This window comes from Meleagris gallopavo, chromosome Z (genome assembly GCF_905368555.1).
Source record: "Meleagris gallopavo chromosome Z, MGAL_WU_HG_1.1, whole genome shotgun sequence".
In the NCBI taxonomy this organism is placed as follows: Eukaryota; Metazoa; Chordata; class Aves; order Galliformes; family Phasianidae; genus Meleagris; species Meleagris gallopavo.
The window spans coordinates 26,278,643-26,296,435 of NC_139435.1; the positions used below are offsets into that span (position 1 = coordinate 26,278,643).

The window sequence follows — 17,793 nt, forward strand, 5'->3', positions numbered from 1 at the left end:
TCTAGATTTAACTTCAGGTTTAGATATACATACACTAATACAAGTTGTGTAAATCCATTTTAGGTACTACTGCTCTCAGATGTGGTCTTCTGATGCTAACAGTGCTTGGGTTTAATATCATGTTGAAAGTCTTGGTCCAGAGGAGCAAATGCTCGTGTTACCCAACATGTTAAGATACAGTGAAAAACACAAGCATAGGAGAAGTCAGAAGGTGTCACAGGTGCTAGTGAGTCAGGAGGGGACTGGGAAATTCCCAGAAGACTAATTTAACTAAACTAAGGATTGACTAAAACTGTCAGGACAAGATAGGAGACAGCCTGGGCCACCTTTACAAATGATAGCATTTGATGGGATTGAGAGTAAAGAATACAGTTTTGTGACAAACTTTTAACCACCTCATTGTCTGTAGCAGGTGTGGAGATGACCCAGCTGGGAGACAGATTGCTGTGAGAACTGGATCACCACCTCTTCTTTTAGGTCTCTCTTCAGGCGATCCCTCCATTCTAAGAGCACAGAAAGTTCCCCTCGTCACCACTTCTGCTATTCCTGTTGCAGCTCTAGGTACTGGAAAGTTTGGTCTCTTTAGCATCCTTTCTTTCATTATGGGAAGAGTGCACAATGACGTTTTCCCCACTTTGAGCAATTCATGACTTGCATTTGGCCAAATTGTTACTATTGACAATACAGCATGAATGTCTAATTTATCTGGTCTTACCTACCCATGTGGTTTTTGTCTGGGACATGGGCAGAAGACACACACAGTGGTCTGCTCTGGCCTAGTTGCCGCATTCCATGATCTTGACAAACAACTTTTTGTATGGTTGTTCAGGACACCAGTGTTTGGGAGATAGTTTCTGTGAATAACCTAGTTGCCCACCTCCAGTATGCAAGAATGATGAGCAATGCAAGTGGCTGCAGACTGGTTTTCTAACCTTGTAGTTGGTTCCTTTTTGGTAGGTCCAATCAGTGTGTTTCTACTCTGGTATGTTTCGAGTTTTACTACATTTTACTGAGTGACTCTGTTCTTTGTGTTACTTCATTCTCAGGTCTTTGGCTGACCTGGAGACCCACCAAAGGTATATTTAATAAAACAGCACTGCATTGCTGAGAAGTGAGTTCACCATGTAACACTTTTTGCTGGTGTGCATAAAATGAAGACTAAACCAAGGACAGTAATACCTTGAATGTGGCCTCAAGTGGATTTCCTTATGGACTCCACTGCTGAGTGAGATGTTTTCTGATATTCCCATTAACAATAAATTTTTTTTGGAACATATCCTCTTTCCCATTCAGTAGTGATATTGCTCTAAGATACAATGCAGAAATAACCATAGGTTAGCAAAACTCATTCCATGATGTGAATGTCAGTGTATTAATATTGTTGCAGGGTTTTTGTGGAGGAACCTAGAGCAGATTGTTTTACCACAAGAAGCTTTTCTTAAAATTTTCCTTCATGTAGCATTAAGTACCAATGTTCATACAAAATAAATCCCCTAACGTTTAAGTAAAATACTTTCCTTATGAACAGTGCCCTGTTCTTGAACTATCTTTCCTGTGCCTTGACTTCTGACTCTGTCACTGCCCTCTAACAGAGATGCTGCATAATTAAGCTCAAAGTACCTTACAAGGATAGTGCTGTGTTTACGTCTCAGCACAGTTTGCACTGGTAAAAGTCCTGGTTCTTTGCCACAGGCAACTGAAAATAAAACACTGAAAAATGCAATAAACAGATGTTCTGCCTGCCATACGAGTTCCCAGTTTCTCCAGTATTTATATCCCAGCACTGCCCCTTTCTTCCTATGATCAAGGCCTTTTTTATTAGAGATGTGCCAAGCCATAAAGACTGTGTCAGCCCCTTTAGCTGTGTCTGTTACCTTCACATGTGAGAAGCAGGAAATGACTGCAGAGCACAGCATCCTGCAGAGGATTATGATTGGACCTGCCTGCTTGTATTTTGGCATCACTTAGAGGCTGCTGTCAAGTTTTAGTGTTGCAGTGTGCAAAGTTCAATATAAAATGCAAGCTTGTAAGCTTGCGCTGCAAATGTTACAGAGCTGAAGGATCATTTATCTGGTTGTGCAAAAATGTCCTTGCCTAAGAGCAGGATGCAAGAAGTCACCACTGTACTCTGATTTTTATCACCCTTGTCTGATGTACCAAGAGGTGATGAAGTGATCTGCAGTGCTGGAGTGCCTTGCCACCTGCTGATCTGGCTTCTCTGCAGCAAGAACAAATTGGTCCTTCATGCCAGCACATCTGGCATGGGTGAGTTACTCGTGGTGGTTCAAATGCTGACATGGTAGACCTACTATTGTGACATGCTGTGTATTGTGGGACCTACCATAGCTCTGATAAATATCCCTCCCAGTGTTGTTAGTTTTTTAAATTATTTGAGATTGTCTCTCAGCTTTGTAGTTATGGAAAGCAGCACTGTTAATGGTGATCTCATCCCCCTCCAAAAAAAACAAAAAACAAACTGAAACAAAACCAAAACCAAAACCAACCAACAAACAACAAAAAACTCACAGCAGTTCTTAAAGTATTCATTCAGGTGACAGTGTGAATTTAATACACTGAAAATATTTTTGCTCCAAGCAAGACATGAGTTACCGTCTTTCCTTTTCAAGTTAAAATAGAATTTCTTTTTGACTACCAGTACAGCAAGATCAGCACAGTGAGTGGAAATCCATACAGTCTGCCCGCTTCATGCAGCAATGTAGAATTTTCTTGGCTTGGTTGAGACTCAAATTTGAACAAAGAGAAGGCTTTCCTACTGCAAGTACATTACTTTCACTAAACTGAACTCAGAAGAACATGGTTGGTTTGTCAGTAGGATCAAGTAGTGAGTTGACTAGATGATCTATAAATGTCTCTTCCAACTCAAATGATTCTATAATTCTATAATAATACACACAGAAAAATCCACTTCAGATATATGCATATTTAATCCAAACAGTCTCAGTCAAACTACCCAGGGCATAATTCAATATAAAAATACAATCTATGGAGTGCAATCTGGAACTAGTTTTGATGTTTCTTCACTGATTGTAACCATCTACTTGACTTAATATTTCTGGAATTTGCAACGAATTGGCTTCTACACAGGGCCCACTCAACTCATTGTAATCAGGTCAGCTGCTACTGTTCATGACCTCAGCTGCACAAATCATTTGTGTTTCCATAAACTATAAGTAATGCCAAAAACTAAACAAGAGGAATATGAGGCCAGAATAAGGCCTATGGCTCTGCTAGTTAGTAATGTTGAAGGGTAATTCCATCCAGGATACAGAATCACTGTAGAGTATTTGTGACTACTGATGATGACCACAGCAAGAAACTGATTTGCTGGAAAGTGATGTTGGCATCTGTTTTTGCATTATTTACGTGGTCATGCTCGTGGATTTCTGTGATGGAATTTTTGAGGGTAATACTGGGAAGACAAGCATTACCATATCAGGGTAGTTTTGAGGTGAAGAAGATTGGGATGGGGACCAAGGATACGTGCAAGAAAGACAGCCATTCCTGGGGTCATTAGGTCGCTGTGTGATTAGAGGAAGATTGCATTAAAACAACAACAACTAATACAAAACAGAAATAGAGCTGCTCTGTCTTCTGGAGGAGTGATTCTTGAAGCTGAGTGGTCTTCTCCCACAGTGCTGAAGGACAAGAAAATAGTAGTAATTTCTGCATTGGGGGACATCTTAGGGGGCAGAACTGGAGTTTTTGTATTATTCGATGCATGAAAGGATCAACGTGTTCTCTTTTGCTATGGAAAAGGTGTACTCAGCCTCTCTCACTGCTGTTTCACCCCGTTTGTTTTAGAAGGGTCTTCCAGAAGCTTGGCCCATTGTTGATTTGCGTCTCCGGATTGCAGAGAGGAGTTTCTCTTGCTGGCTGGTATGGTAGAGTGAAGAGGGGCATGGGGCAGGGGCAGCAAACAGCCTGACTAGTTCTCTGCCCTTCTCTTGTGAGGACTTTCGCCAAGAGGTGACTTCACGTAACTCACACCAAACTCCGCACTCCACCTTCTCCACCAGAAGGCCCTGCTGCCCAGCCTGCTGCTACTACAGTGCTCCTCCCTGGAGAGCACTGGAAGGAGCTTTGATATGGGACACCCAGCGTGACCCTGGCTGCAGCGCAGAGTGGAGCGCTCTGGGCAGGGTCTGTCTGCCACTCCTATCAGGAATGAATTAGAAAGTTTCATTCTTGTAAGTGATACTTTTTTGAGTAAACATCCCTGGGTTCCTGTGATGTGTAACTAATGGAGTGCTAAACTCTCAGGGCTGGTTTAAGACTCAGAAAGTACACGTGTTGCCAATCCATCATGTTCCTAATACTAATTAACATAGCAGGGACACAATAAAGTCCCAGAACCTGCACACATTACTCAGCTCACATTACCACTCTATAACAGTCTCTCTATTGACCCAACAAAAGCACACATTGGAAAAACGAGATTCGGTCTCTTCTGACTCAGTGAGACATATTCAGCCACAGAAGAGAACGAAGGACTCCCATTTATTATTGTCCATTATTTCTCTGGTACATCACAGAGGGGAATTCTCAAATCATGTAGGATGACATTTCTACTTTGCCAGCACCTGTGTGTATTCCAGGCTGCAGGGCAGGAAGTCCCCATGCAGGCAGCAATGGCCACTGGCTCACGGGGAGATGGAACTGTGCTGCAGGGGATGTTCTGCTCCAGCAGAAGTAAAAGGAAGATCTAACTTGTCAGTTTACATTACTGCTATTTGCAGTTCTGACCCAATCAAATCTTACTGTTCTACTCTTACAACAGTCCCTGTATAGACAGGAAATGTAGCCATCATAATGATTAAATTAAATTCCATCCCTGGCCAGGTGAACATTTATTTTTAGCTCAAAGAAAAGCCTTCCTGCTACTGAGACACCTATATAACCCTGTCATACTCTCCTATTAATCTATGGTGGTTCCACTAATGTTGAGAAAGACACATGATGTAGATCTGGAGATAAGGAATTTGGACAGCAAAAGATTAACATGTTCTTGTTGCAGTGATGCTTAGCAGGATGCAGTGCAGCTCTGTGGAAGTTGGGGGCAAGCTGATGTCTACTTTCTTCATTTTCATGGCTAGGATTTTATGGTGCCTGTGGCTGAAATCAGTAGAGCTCACTCACCAGCTCTTGAGGCTGGGGTCTGTTATCCTTCAGTGAGCTGACTATGGAAAGCATGAGTCTAATCATTATAGCATGAATTTCTTCTAAGTTGTTGAACTTACCATAGCTTTTCTAAGCTCACTGAGTGCCACAAATGAGCTGGGTCCTTGGGCACGTTCTCACATTTCCTTTCTTCTTGGTCAAAACTTTGAATGATTTTTCCCGAACCAGCTGTTAGGGTGTGTTCTGCTAACACCAATATATTTGGAAGGAGTCTTATTGTCCCTGTTCAGGAAAGGGGACTTGTCTTTTATGTCTACATACACCACAAGCTCCTGTCAGCCAGGTTTCTAGCTGTACATGGTTATAACAGATGTAGTATCTACTTGTTGGACATTCTGGTGTTTCTACATTGGAAATCAGTGTTGGACAGAAAATATTGACTAAGAACTCGGAAGGTGGGGCCTAAAGAAAATCTCCTTCATGTGCAAGTCACAGAGAAAATATATGTCTGGAGTGTCAGACCAAGCTGGGCAGAAAGTACTGCCCCAGCCCTGTGGCATAGCAGCTTCCTTTGGCTCCTCTCTGCTGTAAATAGAGGAAGAAGAGCTGACAATTAACACTTTGAGCCAGCAAACTGGTCATGTAGGGCAGGTAGAATCTCTGAGAAGTGTGTTGCTTTCTCTTTTAAGTCAGAAGAAGTTAAATATGTGCCTCATCCTATTCCTCCTACACTCAACATAGAAGGTTTTCTGTTGAATTCAGCAGAGCTGGTTACAGCCCTTTACTCCCAGAAATCAGTTAATTTTATGCACTGAGTGGTTTGACACTTTGTATAGTTGATATCGCGCCGGATGGCCAAAGACCACGAATTATCCAAGTGTCACAGATGCTAAATCAGAAAGTAGATGACAGTGTGCTTGCTATGTCATATGATCTTAGAACAGTTTGTGGAATAGTCTTTATTATTATTGCAAGTAATCATAAGTGCTGAAAAAAATACCATAAGTAAAATAGCATTTTCTGAGTACAATGTGTCCAATGTTCTTAATGTATATACACATCTGCAATATGTTAAACTCAGACTTATGCCCATTTAATCTGAAGAATTTCAATGGAGTGTCTGTATGGAATGAGGGATAGAGTTTGATCCCAGAATGCTGAACAACTGCAACTTCCAGGACGGGTTTGTCTTAGATTTTCATCAAAATTCCTGTTTATGATAATTAACACTGCATCAACTAACTATGCATTTATAACACATTACATGGTTTTAGTAGTTTATATAATGTAGGCTTCCTTTCGGATATTGCTTGCCTTTTCTACAGTGATTTCACAAAACAACATTACCAGACAGATCTGACATGTGGCCATGTTCAGAGCCACAGTACTGAATGCTTGTCGGGATAGACTCTGCTGACAGAGATGACCAGGATACTAATTTCAGTAGAAAATCCAAGGCAGTCAATGAACAGGTGCACATCTGAGAGAAAAAAAAGATTTGGAAGCATGCTTTGGAAGCATGTTCTCTTTTAGGGCTGTTAGAACAGCTACGCTCTGCCAGGGGACAAAGTCATAAAACTGTGATAGGGCAAGAGAAGCACCCAACTGGATGGAGGTGCTTCTAAACGTCCAGCCAGGCACTGAATTCTCATCTGTACCAGCACTGTCACTGCTTCACGAGGTGACCCTGGTGTCACTCCTCCATTTGCATTGAATTATACTTCCAAAGATCAAATGCTGCCTGCTGCCACCTCTGTGCTTCAAGTAGCTTTTGGTTCTCACAATGACATTTCTGGCAGAGCCAAACCTCAACAAAGCAGAACAGAAGACACACAGCAGTACTAGCTGTGAATGAGAAGACAAGTAAAAGTAGGCTAAGATTTTGTTTATATAGTTGTAGAAACCTTTGTCACTTCAAGCACCACCTAACATCTTATGGAAGAGGGCTTGTGTGTGTAAATTCTTCCATTTAAACATGGAAGGAGTTTGAGATAGTGAAAGACAATGCAGTAGTGAAGGGTCTGGAGCACAAGTCTTATGAGGAGCCACTGAATGGATTGTTCAGTACAGAGAAGAGGAGGGTCAGGAGGGAACCTTATTGTTCTTTACAACAGCCTGAAAGGAGGTTGTGGTGAGGTGGGGGTCAAACTGTTCTCCTGAGTAACAGTGATAGGATGAAAGGTAATGGCCTGGGGTTACACCAGGGGAGGTTCTGTCTGGATATTAGGAAACATTTCTTCTCAGAAAAACAGGTGAGACACTGGAATAGATTGCCCAGGGAAAGTGGTGGAGTCACAATCCCTGGAGGTGTTCAAGAAACGTGGAAATGTGGCACTGAGGGACACGGTTTAGTGGGCATGATGGTGATGGGTTGATGGTTGCACTAAATGATCTTTGTGATCTTTTTCAACCTTAATGACTCTATGATTTTACACCTGCTGTGTGTTGGTAGTTCACTTTCCAATTTGCTTCTGTTTCCTGGTGCAGCAAGAAGCATGTGAGTGCCAGCTTGCAGTAACTGCACAGGTCCTTATGGACAGATCCTCATTGGAGGAAGGGCTCATCTGGCTTCCAGGGTAAGTTCTCAGAAGGGTACATGGCCACGTCTGACAGAAAGCTTCAGTGGAAAAGTCACAGAAGTGGATGCACTACAGTGTGTCTTCTGCACAGTCTTCTGAGAGACAAACCAGCATTCCCTTTGAGATATCTTCTATGTCTGGAAGGGACTTGTATCTGCATGGAACTCTGCAAATGGTTCTGTGAACGTTCCTGCTAGCAGGGACACAGCTAGCAGCATGGCCTAGGTCCCTGCATATAGAAATATAGCGTGAGTCTGTCTAGCTTATTTTAAGTGATATATTGCCAAATTCTGATCCTGTTTTTCAAGCTGACTAATGCCTCAGGTCATCCCATTAATTTTAGTATGGCTACCCAGACAGTGAAATGATACCTAGGAAATGAGAACACAATCTGGCCAGTTATGGTTATGTGACTGAGTTTTTACTGCTAAGCACAATGTGCCCTACCCAACTGATTTGATTTAGCAGGTGCCTTACTGGCATTTAAAATATTTTGCATATGATTATAATGCATCCTGAGGGGAAAAAAAGCCAACCTTAACATTTTATTAGTGAGACTTCTTGCTGTTCACCTAAAATCAGGCAATCAAACAGACAATTTATATTGCAGAGCCTTGACCTTTACTTTCCAGGACTGTAAAACAAAACCCCAGACCCCGCACTTTCTGCATCTGGTTGACATTTGAATAAAACTGCCAGAGTGCAAACAAGATTTGAGACAACATCTCCAGCAAGCTCTGCTGTGACTCTAAAAATATTCTTGGCTAACTTACTTTTTAAGGCCATATGTTGAAAAAAACCCCAACAACCCAAAACTTCAGTAGAATTTATTGCAATAAGGGATTTGCCAAACTACTTAAGACATTTGGGAAGATTATAGTGAAGTACATTAGTTGCTGACTTGACAATTTGCTATGCTCACTGCTTGTATATTGGATTCTTGATATTCACGCTGAGAGTTGATCTGACTTTCTAGTACATTTTAGCAAGAAACCTGCCAAGTGTCTACTGGCTTATTAAATGCTGGGAAACCAAAGGTCAGCCATGTTTATAAGCCACAGTAAAGCCTCTGTGGATGGTACACAAGATTTTCTCATGGCATTTTTCTTGGTCAGACTTTCAGAGGAGGACTGGGTGAGGGCTGGTTTCACTGGTTTTGCCTCAAAGTCCCCTGGCCACATGCTTGGAAGCTGCAGAGAAGCAGTTCTATTTCCACTGAGCTATCTATTTCCTACATTGCTGTGTCTAATAATTACTGTGCCTGTGAATCTCGTTCATAGAGCCACAGCCAGAGCATGCTCCTGGTACAGCCCTGCTGCAGCAGGGCCCACCACGGAGGGCAAACCTGCCCTGTCTCCACAGCTCATCTCCAGGAGCTGATTTCTCCAAGGCTGCTGCAGGGTGAAAGAAGCTGCTGTTGGGAAGCTGTTGCGTTCTGTGCACCCCAAACTGGCTGTGCCTGGGGGAGACCTCCTGCCTATTCCTCCAAATTTCTGATTGGTGTTCTCTCACTTGCTTGCTGTGGCAATTCTGTTTTGCAAGCACTCCAGTCACCTTTACCACTTTTGATTTCAATCCGGTTTTACACGGCTGGAGATTGTCCTAATGTGATGCACAAGCTTCCCCATAAAGGCTAACCCTTGCCCTCCTTGCCAAAGTAAACATTCCTACAAAGGCAGTGGAATCACTCTCACAGTCAATAAAATTTTCTTCCATATCATGCTATACAGAACACATTGCTGTCGACATTTCTTACATCTTTATTATATGGTTTTATTACATTTACTTGTCGTGCAAGGCTAACAGAAAATTCCTCCTCTTTCTATAAAGGTGCTTACCAGTACATAAAGTGGAGATGTATTAAAAAAAAAAAAAAAAAAGAAGAAAAAAAAACACAAAAACATGCTTATTTAAAACACAAGAGGACAAAAAGTTGAAACTTGCTCATTTAAATCGTTTTAACACAGAAACCATTCTGAAGGATCTGTGCTGCAGACAACAATCTCACCGAGATTCACCTTGCTGAAAGCACAGCTTACAACAGATTGACGGAGAGTGACACGAGAAACAAACCCACGTTTTAATGGAAGACAGCCGCAAAACAAATCGCTTTTTAACGGAAAAAAAAAGTTATTTTCTTATTTTTAGTATTTATTTTTATTATTTATTTTTATTTTTTCCCTGCCACTATCACCACCCGAGATATTTGCGCACTCTCCCAACAGCAGGCAGGGAAACCCGGCCATACCCGCGCACTGCGGGCCCCCAGGGCAGCGGCAATTTGTTTCAGATTAACGGGTAACATCTCTGACCAAACAAGCGGCGGGAGCTCCCGCGTTTGGCGATGTAATCCGTTCCCGACGGCGCGAAGAGAGGGCACGATCAAAGCATTCTTCCGGGGAATTCGCACCCGGGGCTGCCGTTTGGTTAGCCGGCCCGAACCCTGCTAATAAATCCCCTGGGAATAGGGGCGGGATAGGAGGACAGGGAAGGGGCCGCGGCTCCTGCACCTGCACGCCTGCCATCCCCATCCCCGCCGCTCGACGCGCGATGCGGAGCCGGACCAGAGGCACCTTCCGAGGTGGAGAGAGATCCTGACGGTCTCGCAAATGCCCCTGAGCTGCTTTTCCTCTGCCGACGCGGCGCGCACACGCACCGGGATGGGCAGAGTCCCTCGCGGTCACTCCCGGACCCCACCCCGGTCCCGGAGCTCAGCCACAGCCACTGCAGCGCTCTCGGCCCGCTGCCCGCCCCCCACCGGCATAACGCTGTGCTCCCGTACAGCGCGGCGGTGCCCGAGGGCAGGGCGGGGAAACGCTTCCCCAGAGCTTCTGCGTAGCTGCTCGGCTGGTGATGACGGTGAGGGGGGAGCACAGGTTTGAAGAGGAGGCCGTGAGAGAGCCCGTCACAGCGGGCGCTGCGCTGCGCGCTTCCCAGCGTGGAAAACAATGCCGCTCCATCCTGTCCCGTCCCTTCCCGTCCCGTCCCATCGCAGCTCGCAAGGGTCGTAGCTGGCACCGCGGGCCGAAGGCATGCGGGAGCCGACGTGGGGCCGCAGTAGCGCTCCCCGTGGCTGTCCCGTCCCCCGGGGAGCACCCCGCAGAACAGAGCTCAAACAGGAGGAAAAGGAGAATGTTACACAAACATGCTTTAAAATCATGGCTGGATTTCACAGTTCCCTGTGGATAAAGTAAACAGGAGGGGAACTGTTTTGTAATTTACGCCAGCGGCCCGCAGAAACCGTACTTTGTAATTTGGTGTCGGTTTACAAGCAACGGGAACTTCTGTTTCCTAACCTAGCAGGTTCTTTGTCATGCCCGCGCCTTTTAAGAAAGACCCCAAGGGGGAAAGTGGAATTCCTTGGGTATTTGCCTTTTCGTCATGCCTGTAAGCAGCAACGGGCGACTCTTTGGGGATGAATGCTACCTGCCGTCGAGAACGTGCTTCCCCCAAGCGAGTGCGGCAAGCTTCATTCCGAGTAGGCGAACGCTGCAGCGGGACGCACGGTGTCCGCGCACCTCGGCCGAGCAGCGAGGGCCCAATCCGGCGGCTGTCCTCGGCCAGCCCGCCGCAGTTGCTGCAGCCCCCGGGGCGCTAGCCCGACAGGGAGGGGCCGAGGGCCGTGGCACGGCGCGTTCCCGTCCGTGCAAAGCAACGAGCGTGGGTTGTCTGCGCGTGCGGTACGCGCCGCTCACGGAAATATGTTTGCTCTTAGAGGAGAATGGTTTCGGTGTATGCTTGACATAACGTTGGTTTTCGATTAGCACACCGATGCTAAGACGCCCTTTTTTCTCACTTTCTCTCTTTCTTCCTCCTTTCCTTCTCCTCCTTTCCTTCCTTTCTTTCTTTTTTTCCTTCTTTCTTTCCCAGGGCATACCCCGCTTACCCTCCCTGACTCTCCTCCGCTCGGCGCAGAGCGGGTCCAAGCTGAGTGTCTTCCCCACTCGCCCCCCTCCCCGCCTCTGTTTGCGGCCGCGCTCCGCAGCCCTGACCTCGGGCGGCGATGTTGGTGCCCCCGGCTCTGGAAGTGCGGCAGCCGTCGGAGAACGGGAGCAGAGAAAAAGCTCTTCCGAGGATCATTGCAAGTGTCACGGTGCGAACGTTACGGAGTTAACGAATAATCTGCCCCTCGGTGTTACAGGGAGTGCGGGAAAACCATAGAGATACCGCTGTGTTTCCAGACTCGAAATAAAGTAATTTCCACGCATTTCTCTCTTCGCAGCGGGACAAAGAACGGCGGCAAACGCAAAGCTCCGTGAGCATTCCACCTTTCCCCTCCACGTTCGCCCGCCGCGCTCACCGTGGGCTGGCGTGCGTCTGTCACCCCCACGCGCGTCACTCTTCTCACTCCTCCTCTCCTCCTCCCGTTCTCCCCACGGTTACGACCCGCACCCGCCGCCGCCGCCGCCCTACTCCCCTCCGCTCCGCCCCCACGCGCGTCCCCGCGCCCCCCACGCCCGTCCGCACCCACGCGCGGCGGCTGGCAGGCGAGCGGCGGGGCGGGGCGGTGTCGGCGCGGGCCAATGAGGGCGGCGGCCGCGCGGAGCGGGTCCGATGGGCGGCGCGGGCGGCTGCGGACGGCGCTGATAACGCGGCGGGGCCGCAGCGGCGTGGTGAGGCGGTCACCGTCCCGGTCTCGTTGGCGGCGACAGCGCGCACTTTGCCCGCACCCACCAGAGCCCACCGGTGTCACCGGACGGCGTGGCGCCCCGTGGGTCGCGGGAGCCCGGCGCTTAGCCTGCCCGCTTGGGGCACCGAACTCGGGTAAGAGCTTCGGCGGCGGAGGATGGGGAGTTCAGAGCCATCGCTTACCGGGTGCCATTGACCGGGCGCAAAGGCGGTGGAGCTCCAGCACCGCCGTGCGTGGGTGGCGGGAGCCGGCGGGTGCTGTCATCCCACGGCCGCCCCAGAGCTGTTCCTCCCGCTCTCTCCCCGCTCTTCTCCCCGCGGCAGACGCGCTCCGGTCGGCGCACAGTTCTCGGGGCAGCGGCCGTCGAGGAAGCTCAGGGGAGCCCCGCGGGTTTCGGGGCACGGGATCAAGGGGCGCGGAGGGAGGCACCTGGCGGGTCGCGCCGTGCCTGTCCGACCGCGGGCGGGCAGCCTGACCCTTCTCTTGCAGCTGCGGCGCGGAGCAGCCATGTCCGAAGGACGCGCCGCTGGCGAGTGGGAAATCGACGTGGAGAGCCTGGAGGGAGAGGCGACCGAGGGCCTCGGCACGCCGAGGGAGGAGGAAGAGGAGGAAGGCGAGGAGGCGGCGGCGGCCCCGCGGCGGGGCGGCGGCGGCGAGCCGCGGAAGCTGAGCCGCACGCCCAAGTGCGCCCGGTGCCGCAACCACGGCGTGGTGTCGTGCCTGAAGGGACACAAGCGGTTCTGCCGCTGGCGCGACTGCCAGTGCGCCAACTGCCTGCTGGTGGTGGAGCGGCAGCGGGTGATGGCCGCGCAGGTGGCACTGCGCCGACAGCAGGCCACCGAGGTGAGGCGGAGCGGTCGGGTCGGGCGGTCGGGTCGGGACGGGACGGGACGGGACGGGACAGGGCGGGTGGCCCGGCTGACGGCGCCGTCCGCCCGCTCTCCTAGGACAAGAAGGGGCTGGCCGGGAAGCAAGCGAGCCTGGAGCGCAAAGCCGTCTACCAGAGGCACGTCCGGACGCCCAGCCTGCTGGCCAAGAGCATCTTGGAAGGTAGGTCCGGCGACGCCGAGCCGCGAGCGCGGCTGAAGTCGGCGGGGCCGTCTCTCCCGAAGTAACGCGGAGCGGCTTCTGCGCTGCCCGGGCGCGGTGCCGTCGGGCTCCTCCGCGGCTCCCGCTCTGCGTGGGTGGAATCGGCGCGACAGAACCTCAGTTCCCTCCTCCAAATAATGCCTGAAATGTTAGCGGCGGTAATCTGAAATTTGAGAGTTAGTGTTACAAGCCGACATTCTTTTTACATGAGTACCCAGCAGTGTTCTGCGGTGCCGGGCAACTCATTTGCGGCCGTATCCATCAGCAAATGAGTAAATCAAACCGCTTTCTTTCTGAAGAGAAAGCTTAGCACAGCAGCTCTGTTTACTGCGTTACCAGTGGTGAGATAGGCACGGCAGGCTGCTCAGAATTTTTTTCCCTGCTGAAAATGTCAGCCGCAGAAACAAGATGATGGAAAGATCCATGTTTTAATGAGCATATATATATATTGTTCTCTCTATCTTTTCGGGTCAAGCCTCAATTTATTTCTGTGGATGCTTTAATTATTTTCCAAATTGTAGCCTTGTAGCACTATGGTAATTACAGTTCTTTTTATTATTATTATTTTTTTGGAATAGAAACCTCTTTTCTTTGCCTGTGTAGGTGTGGTTACAGTTCTGTCCTGTTAAACCTCTCTCTGATTTTCTCCTACAATTCATTCTTGAAAAAAAAAAATAAAATCTCTTTTTCTTGTATTTATCTTAACTTTCTTTTTCTTTTCTCCTAGTTCTCCTTGGAATTTTCTACCATCTGTAACAATATGATCATAGTGAATCATCTTTAGAGAATAGGAATGGCAGCAGCTATAGGTATAGATATCTTCCTTTGCAATGGGGAAACTGTGTGAGAGGAGTGGGACTGAATACAGGCAAAATCCTCTTCTTACTCTTGTAATCAGTTCCATAATTCAATAGTATTACCTAGCTGGGTAGAGCAAACAGGATTGGACCCTGTCAGTTATCTTAAATTAATCCATTAGCTGAATATACTGGACATTTGTTTTATTAATGCAGTACTTTAGTTCTGAATAGGTGGAATATTTGAGTACTTGTTTACCATGTTTATTAAAAATACTGCATTATTAAGCCTTGTGGTTCAGTACTGATCATAACGCATGGCAGGGTATTGCCTTTTTTCAGTCTGCTGCTTTCGATGGCCACTGTGAATGGCTGCTCAGCTAGCTCTGGTGGAAACGATGCAGGGCAGAGCAGCAGGGCTGGCTTCTCTGCATGCAGGGAGTGGGGAAGGATGTGCCTGAGGGAGCAGGGAGTGCAGCTGAGGTGGCACGGTGATGAGGGTAGGAACTGCACAGGGTCTGCAGAACGTGCTTCGTGCCTGGTGGGCAGGATCTGAAGGGAACCCCTGGTGCAAACACAGCTGTAATAATTCTCCTGCATGTTTCCATTCCTAATGCTACTTCGTTGTTTTAGGTTACCGTCCTATTCCAGCAGACGCTTACCTGGGAGGAAACTCACCTTTGCCACCCCCTGTAAGTGACAGGATGAGAAAGAGACGGGCTTTTGCTGATAAAGAGTTGGAGAACATTATGCTAGAAAGAGAGTACAAAGAAAGAGAGATGATGGAAGCTACACAAGCAGCTGCCCTCTTCCTCCCAAATCGCATGGTGCACGGAGCTGAATACAGTGCGTACAAAACTGCCTTCAGCCCTGCTCAGGTTGATGCTCCCAGCAAGGAGTTCTGCAATTTCTTACCAACGTGCCTTGATCTAACCATGCAGTACTCGGGATCTGGCAACATGGAACTTATTTCTTCCAATGTCAGTGTAGCTACTACCTACAGGCAGTATCCCCTGCCTTCCAGGTTCTTAGTGTGGCCGAAGTGTGGCCCCATAAGTGATGCTCTCCTCTACCAGCAGTGTCTGCTGAATGCTACCACTGTCCAAGCTCTCAAACCGGGGGCAGGCTGGAATGCCAAGGTGGCACAAAGCCCGGAGTGTCCGAACACCGAGCAGGACATCATGTCTCCGAAACTGGAGAATCCACTCCTCCTGACCCACACGCCTGACATCCAGCAGGTATGCAGCGAGGTGCCGTGCCTTCCCCAGGAGGCTCGGGAGAGGTCAGCCTTCTCTCCTCCAAAAAGGACTTTCTCTCAGATTTCCGATAAGGATTCTCTGGCTCCTCAAGAGCAGGCGTTGAGCAAGGTCAGCAAAGACACGGCCAAGCCCACTCCACCTATCAAATACAATCAATTTCAGTCACTGTTCCCGCAGACATTTCCAGACAAATCGGGAGCAGAGCTGAGAGCATCGTTTATGAAAGAGACTTTTGAAGAAGCATCTAAGAAATATAGGGAGTTCAGCATTAAAGAGAACCAGAAATACAAGTTTACTATAGATAAATGTACAAAAGACTTCTTTGGACCCAAACAGGCCACAACAAAACTGTCAGCAGCTGAGCCACTGTCGTTTTCAGTTGAATCCATCCTTAAATGACCTTGTGCAGTGGCTAATGTCTCCCAGTGAATAAACTGCAACATCAGTGTAGAGAGCTTGTGTGCTTCGCCTTCTGCAGAATTACTACTGCCCACCTTTTCTCTTAAAAGATTTGTAAGAGGAGTTTCCGCTGTAAATGGTAATTCTTTCTTTCTTCTCAAAATGACATACATAAATATGCATGTTTTCAGAAGAAAAGTGAATTTATTTTATTTCTAAAAATTGAAATGACATATACAGAAGACTGTAGTGTTCTTTAAAGCAGAACTTCAGACCACTCAATAAAATGAGTTTACCTGCAAAAACAGATCTTCTTTGCCCTGCCAGTAATATCCCCTGATCTTAGTTGTGTCTCTAGTCTCTTGCAGGCAAGTGTGCCCTGCTGTCAGAAGACACCTATTCCTTTGTGGGCTGGTACCAATGTACTGAGTTATCTTGGTGGGGTATGTGGTCACCCTGCTTTCACCTTCCAGTACCTAAGGGAAGAGATGCATGTAGGCTAATATGAATTGGAAGACTTCTGTTATTTAGTGAAATTTGCATCAGATTCCAAATGCTGTTCTTAATCTGAAGGTGAAGTGCTTGCTAGCATATAGACTGACTTAACCCCTACCTCTCTACAAAAGCTTCTGCTCCTAAAGCAAAGACTTACTGGGTAGACTGTGTTTGGGGATAATGAGCTTTTTGGTTTTTTTGAGTCTTTTGGGGATAATGAGTTTTTTGGGGTGAGTTTTTGAAAAAAAAATCCACTTTTTTAAATTCAATTTTTGAATAAATGCTTTTATTTTGAATAATTGCTTTTGGCTGACTTTGCTGTTCATCTGGGCTTCCACTCCTTAGAATATTTCCATCCTAAAAACATTCACCTCTGACCTGCAATAGTTTGAGAGTCTTGGGCTGTGGTATTTGGAATGACTAAAAATGGTGCACAGAATCCTTATTGCTAGTGAAAAGTCAAGTCATGATCTGTCTGTTTTGTAATTCTGGGCCCTTTTGCTGGGATAGTAGAAAGAAATCAGTAGAATTTACCCCAGAAATCGAGGTGCCCTTGGTGCTGTGGTAGAGCTCTCACAGTAACTGAGCTCAAAAGAAACTTTTTGAACTTGCGGTATTTTGAGTTTTTCTGTGTTTCACCGTTGGCATTTCCACTTACTGCTGGTGCCTTGGTTACTCCTGTTAACATTTTAAACCAGCAGAAGCTGCTTGGTCAGCTGAAGGGAGCTGTGGTTGTTCTTTATTTTTGTTATTTTCTAAAGACAAATTCTATTTGATGTTTCTAAGAAAAATGTCTAGACTCAGAATGGTTTGGGTTGGAAGGGACTTTTAAGATCATGTAGTTCCATCTCCCCTGGTATAGTCAGGGACACCTCCCTCTAGACCAGGTTGCTCAGAGTTCCATCCAGCCTGGCCTTAAGGCAGGCCAGGGAGAGGGCCTCCAGGGAGAGGGCACACTAATATTTTCTGATCTTACAACACTCACCATACAGCTGGAATGATCATTTTGCCGTAAATAAATCTGAACACGAGCATTGCTTGCTCTGTATCTCTGACCATGTTTGGTGTCGGTGCTGAGTGGTGTCGTGGGGGGACAAGCTGCTGTTTGTGCACGAGGTGAACTGTCTGCCAGGATGCTTTTCTGAGCCCCATGAGTGGCCTGATGCTATTGCCAATCACCTCGTTCAAGCAGCGAGCTCTGGCTTTTGCTTTGAGAAAAAGCATTTTAACACTTTTTACATCAACGTGTAAATTTTGTATGACTTGTCTTTTAAAACACATAGAAAAGAAACATGTTGTTTCAGGCAGTAAAAATAAATGATAACACAAACTACTTTGTTGTAACTCAACAGGATTTTGACGCCAGCCAGAGTTTTACTTTACAGACCAGACTTTGCATCTCCAAT

At 47.2% G+C, this 17,793-nt stretch overlaps 1 protein-coding gene across 1 annotated transcript; it reads left to right on the top strand.

Annotated features, from left to right (window-relative positions):
- The first annotated feature begins 12,184 nt into the window (after window positions 1-12,184).
- On the top strand, window positions 12,185-17,442 carry DMRT2 (doublesex and mab-3 related transcription factor 2). Its single transcript, XM_085213633.1, has 4 exons — window positions 12,185-12,482; window positions 12,838-13,191; window positions 13,296-13,398; window positions 14,868-17,442. The coding sequence occupies exons 2-4, from the start codon at window positions 12,856-12,858 to the stop codon at window positions 15,890-15,892; spliced, it is 1,464 nt and encodes a 487-aa protein (XP_085069759.1). The 5' UTR covers window positions 12,185-12,482; window positions 12,838-12,855; the 3' UTR covers window positions 15,893-17,442.
- The last annotated feature ends 351 nt before the right edge of the window (window positions 17,443-17,793 follow it).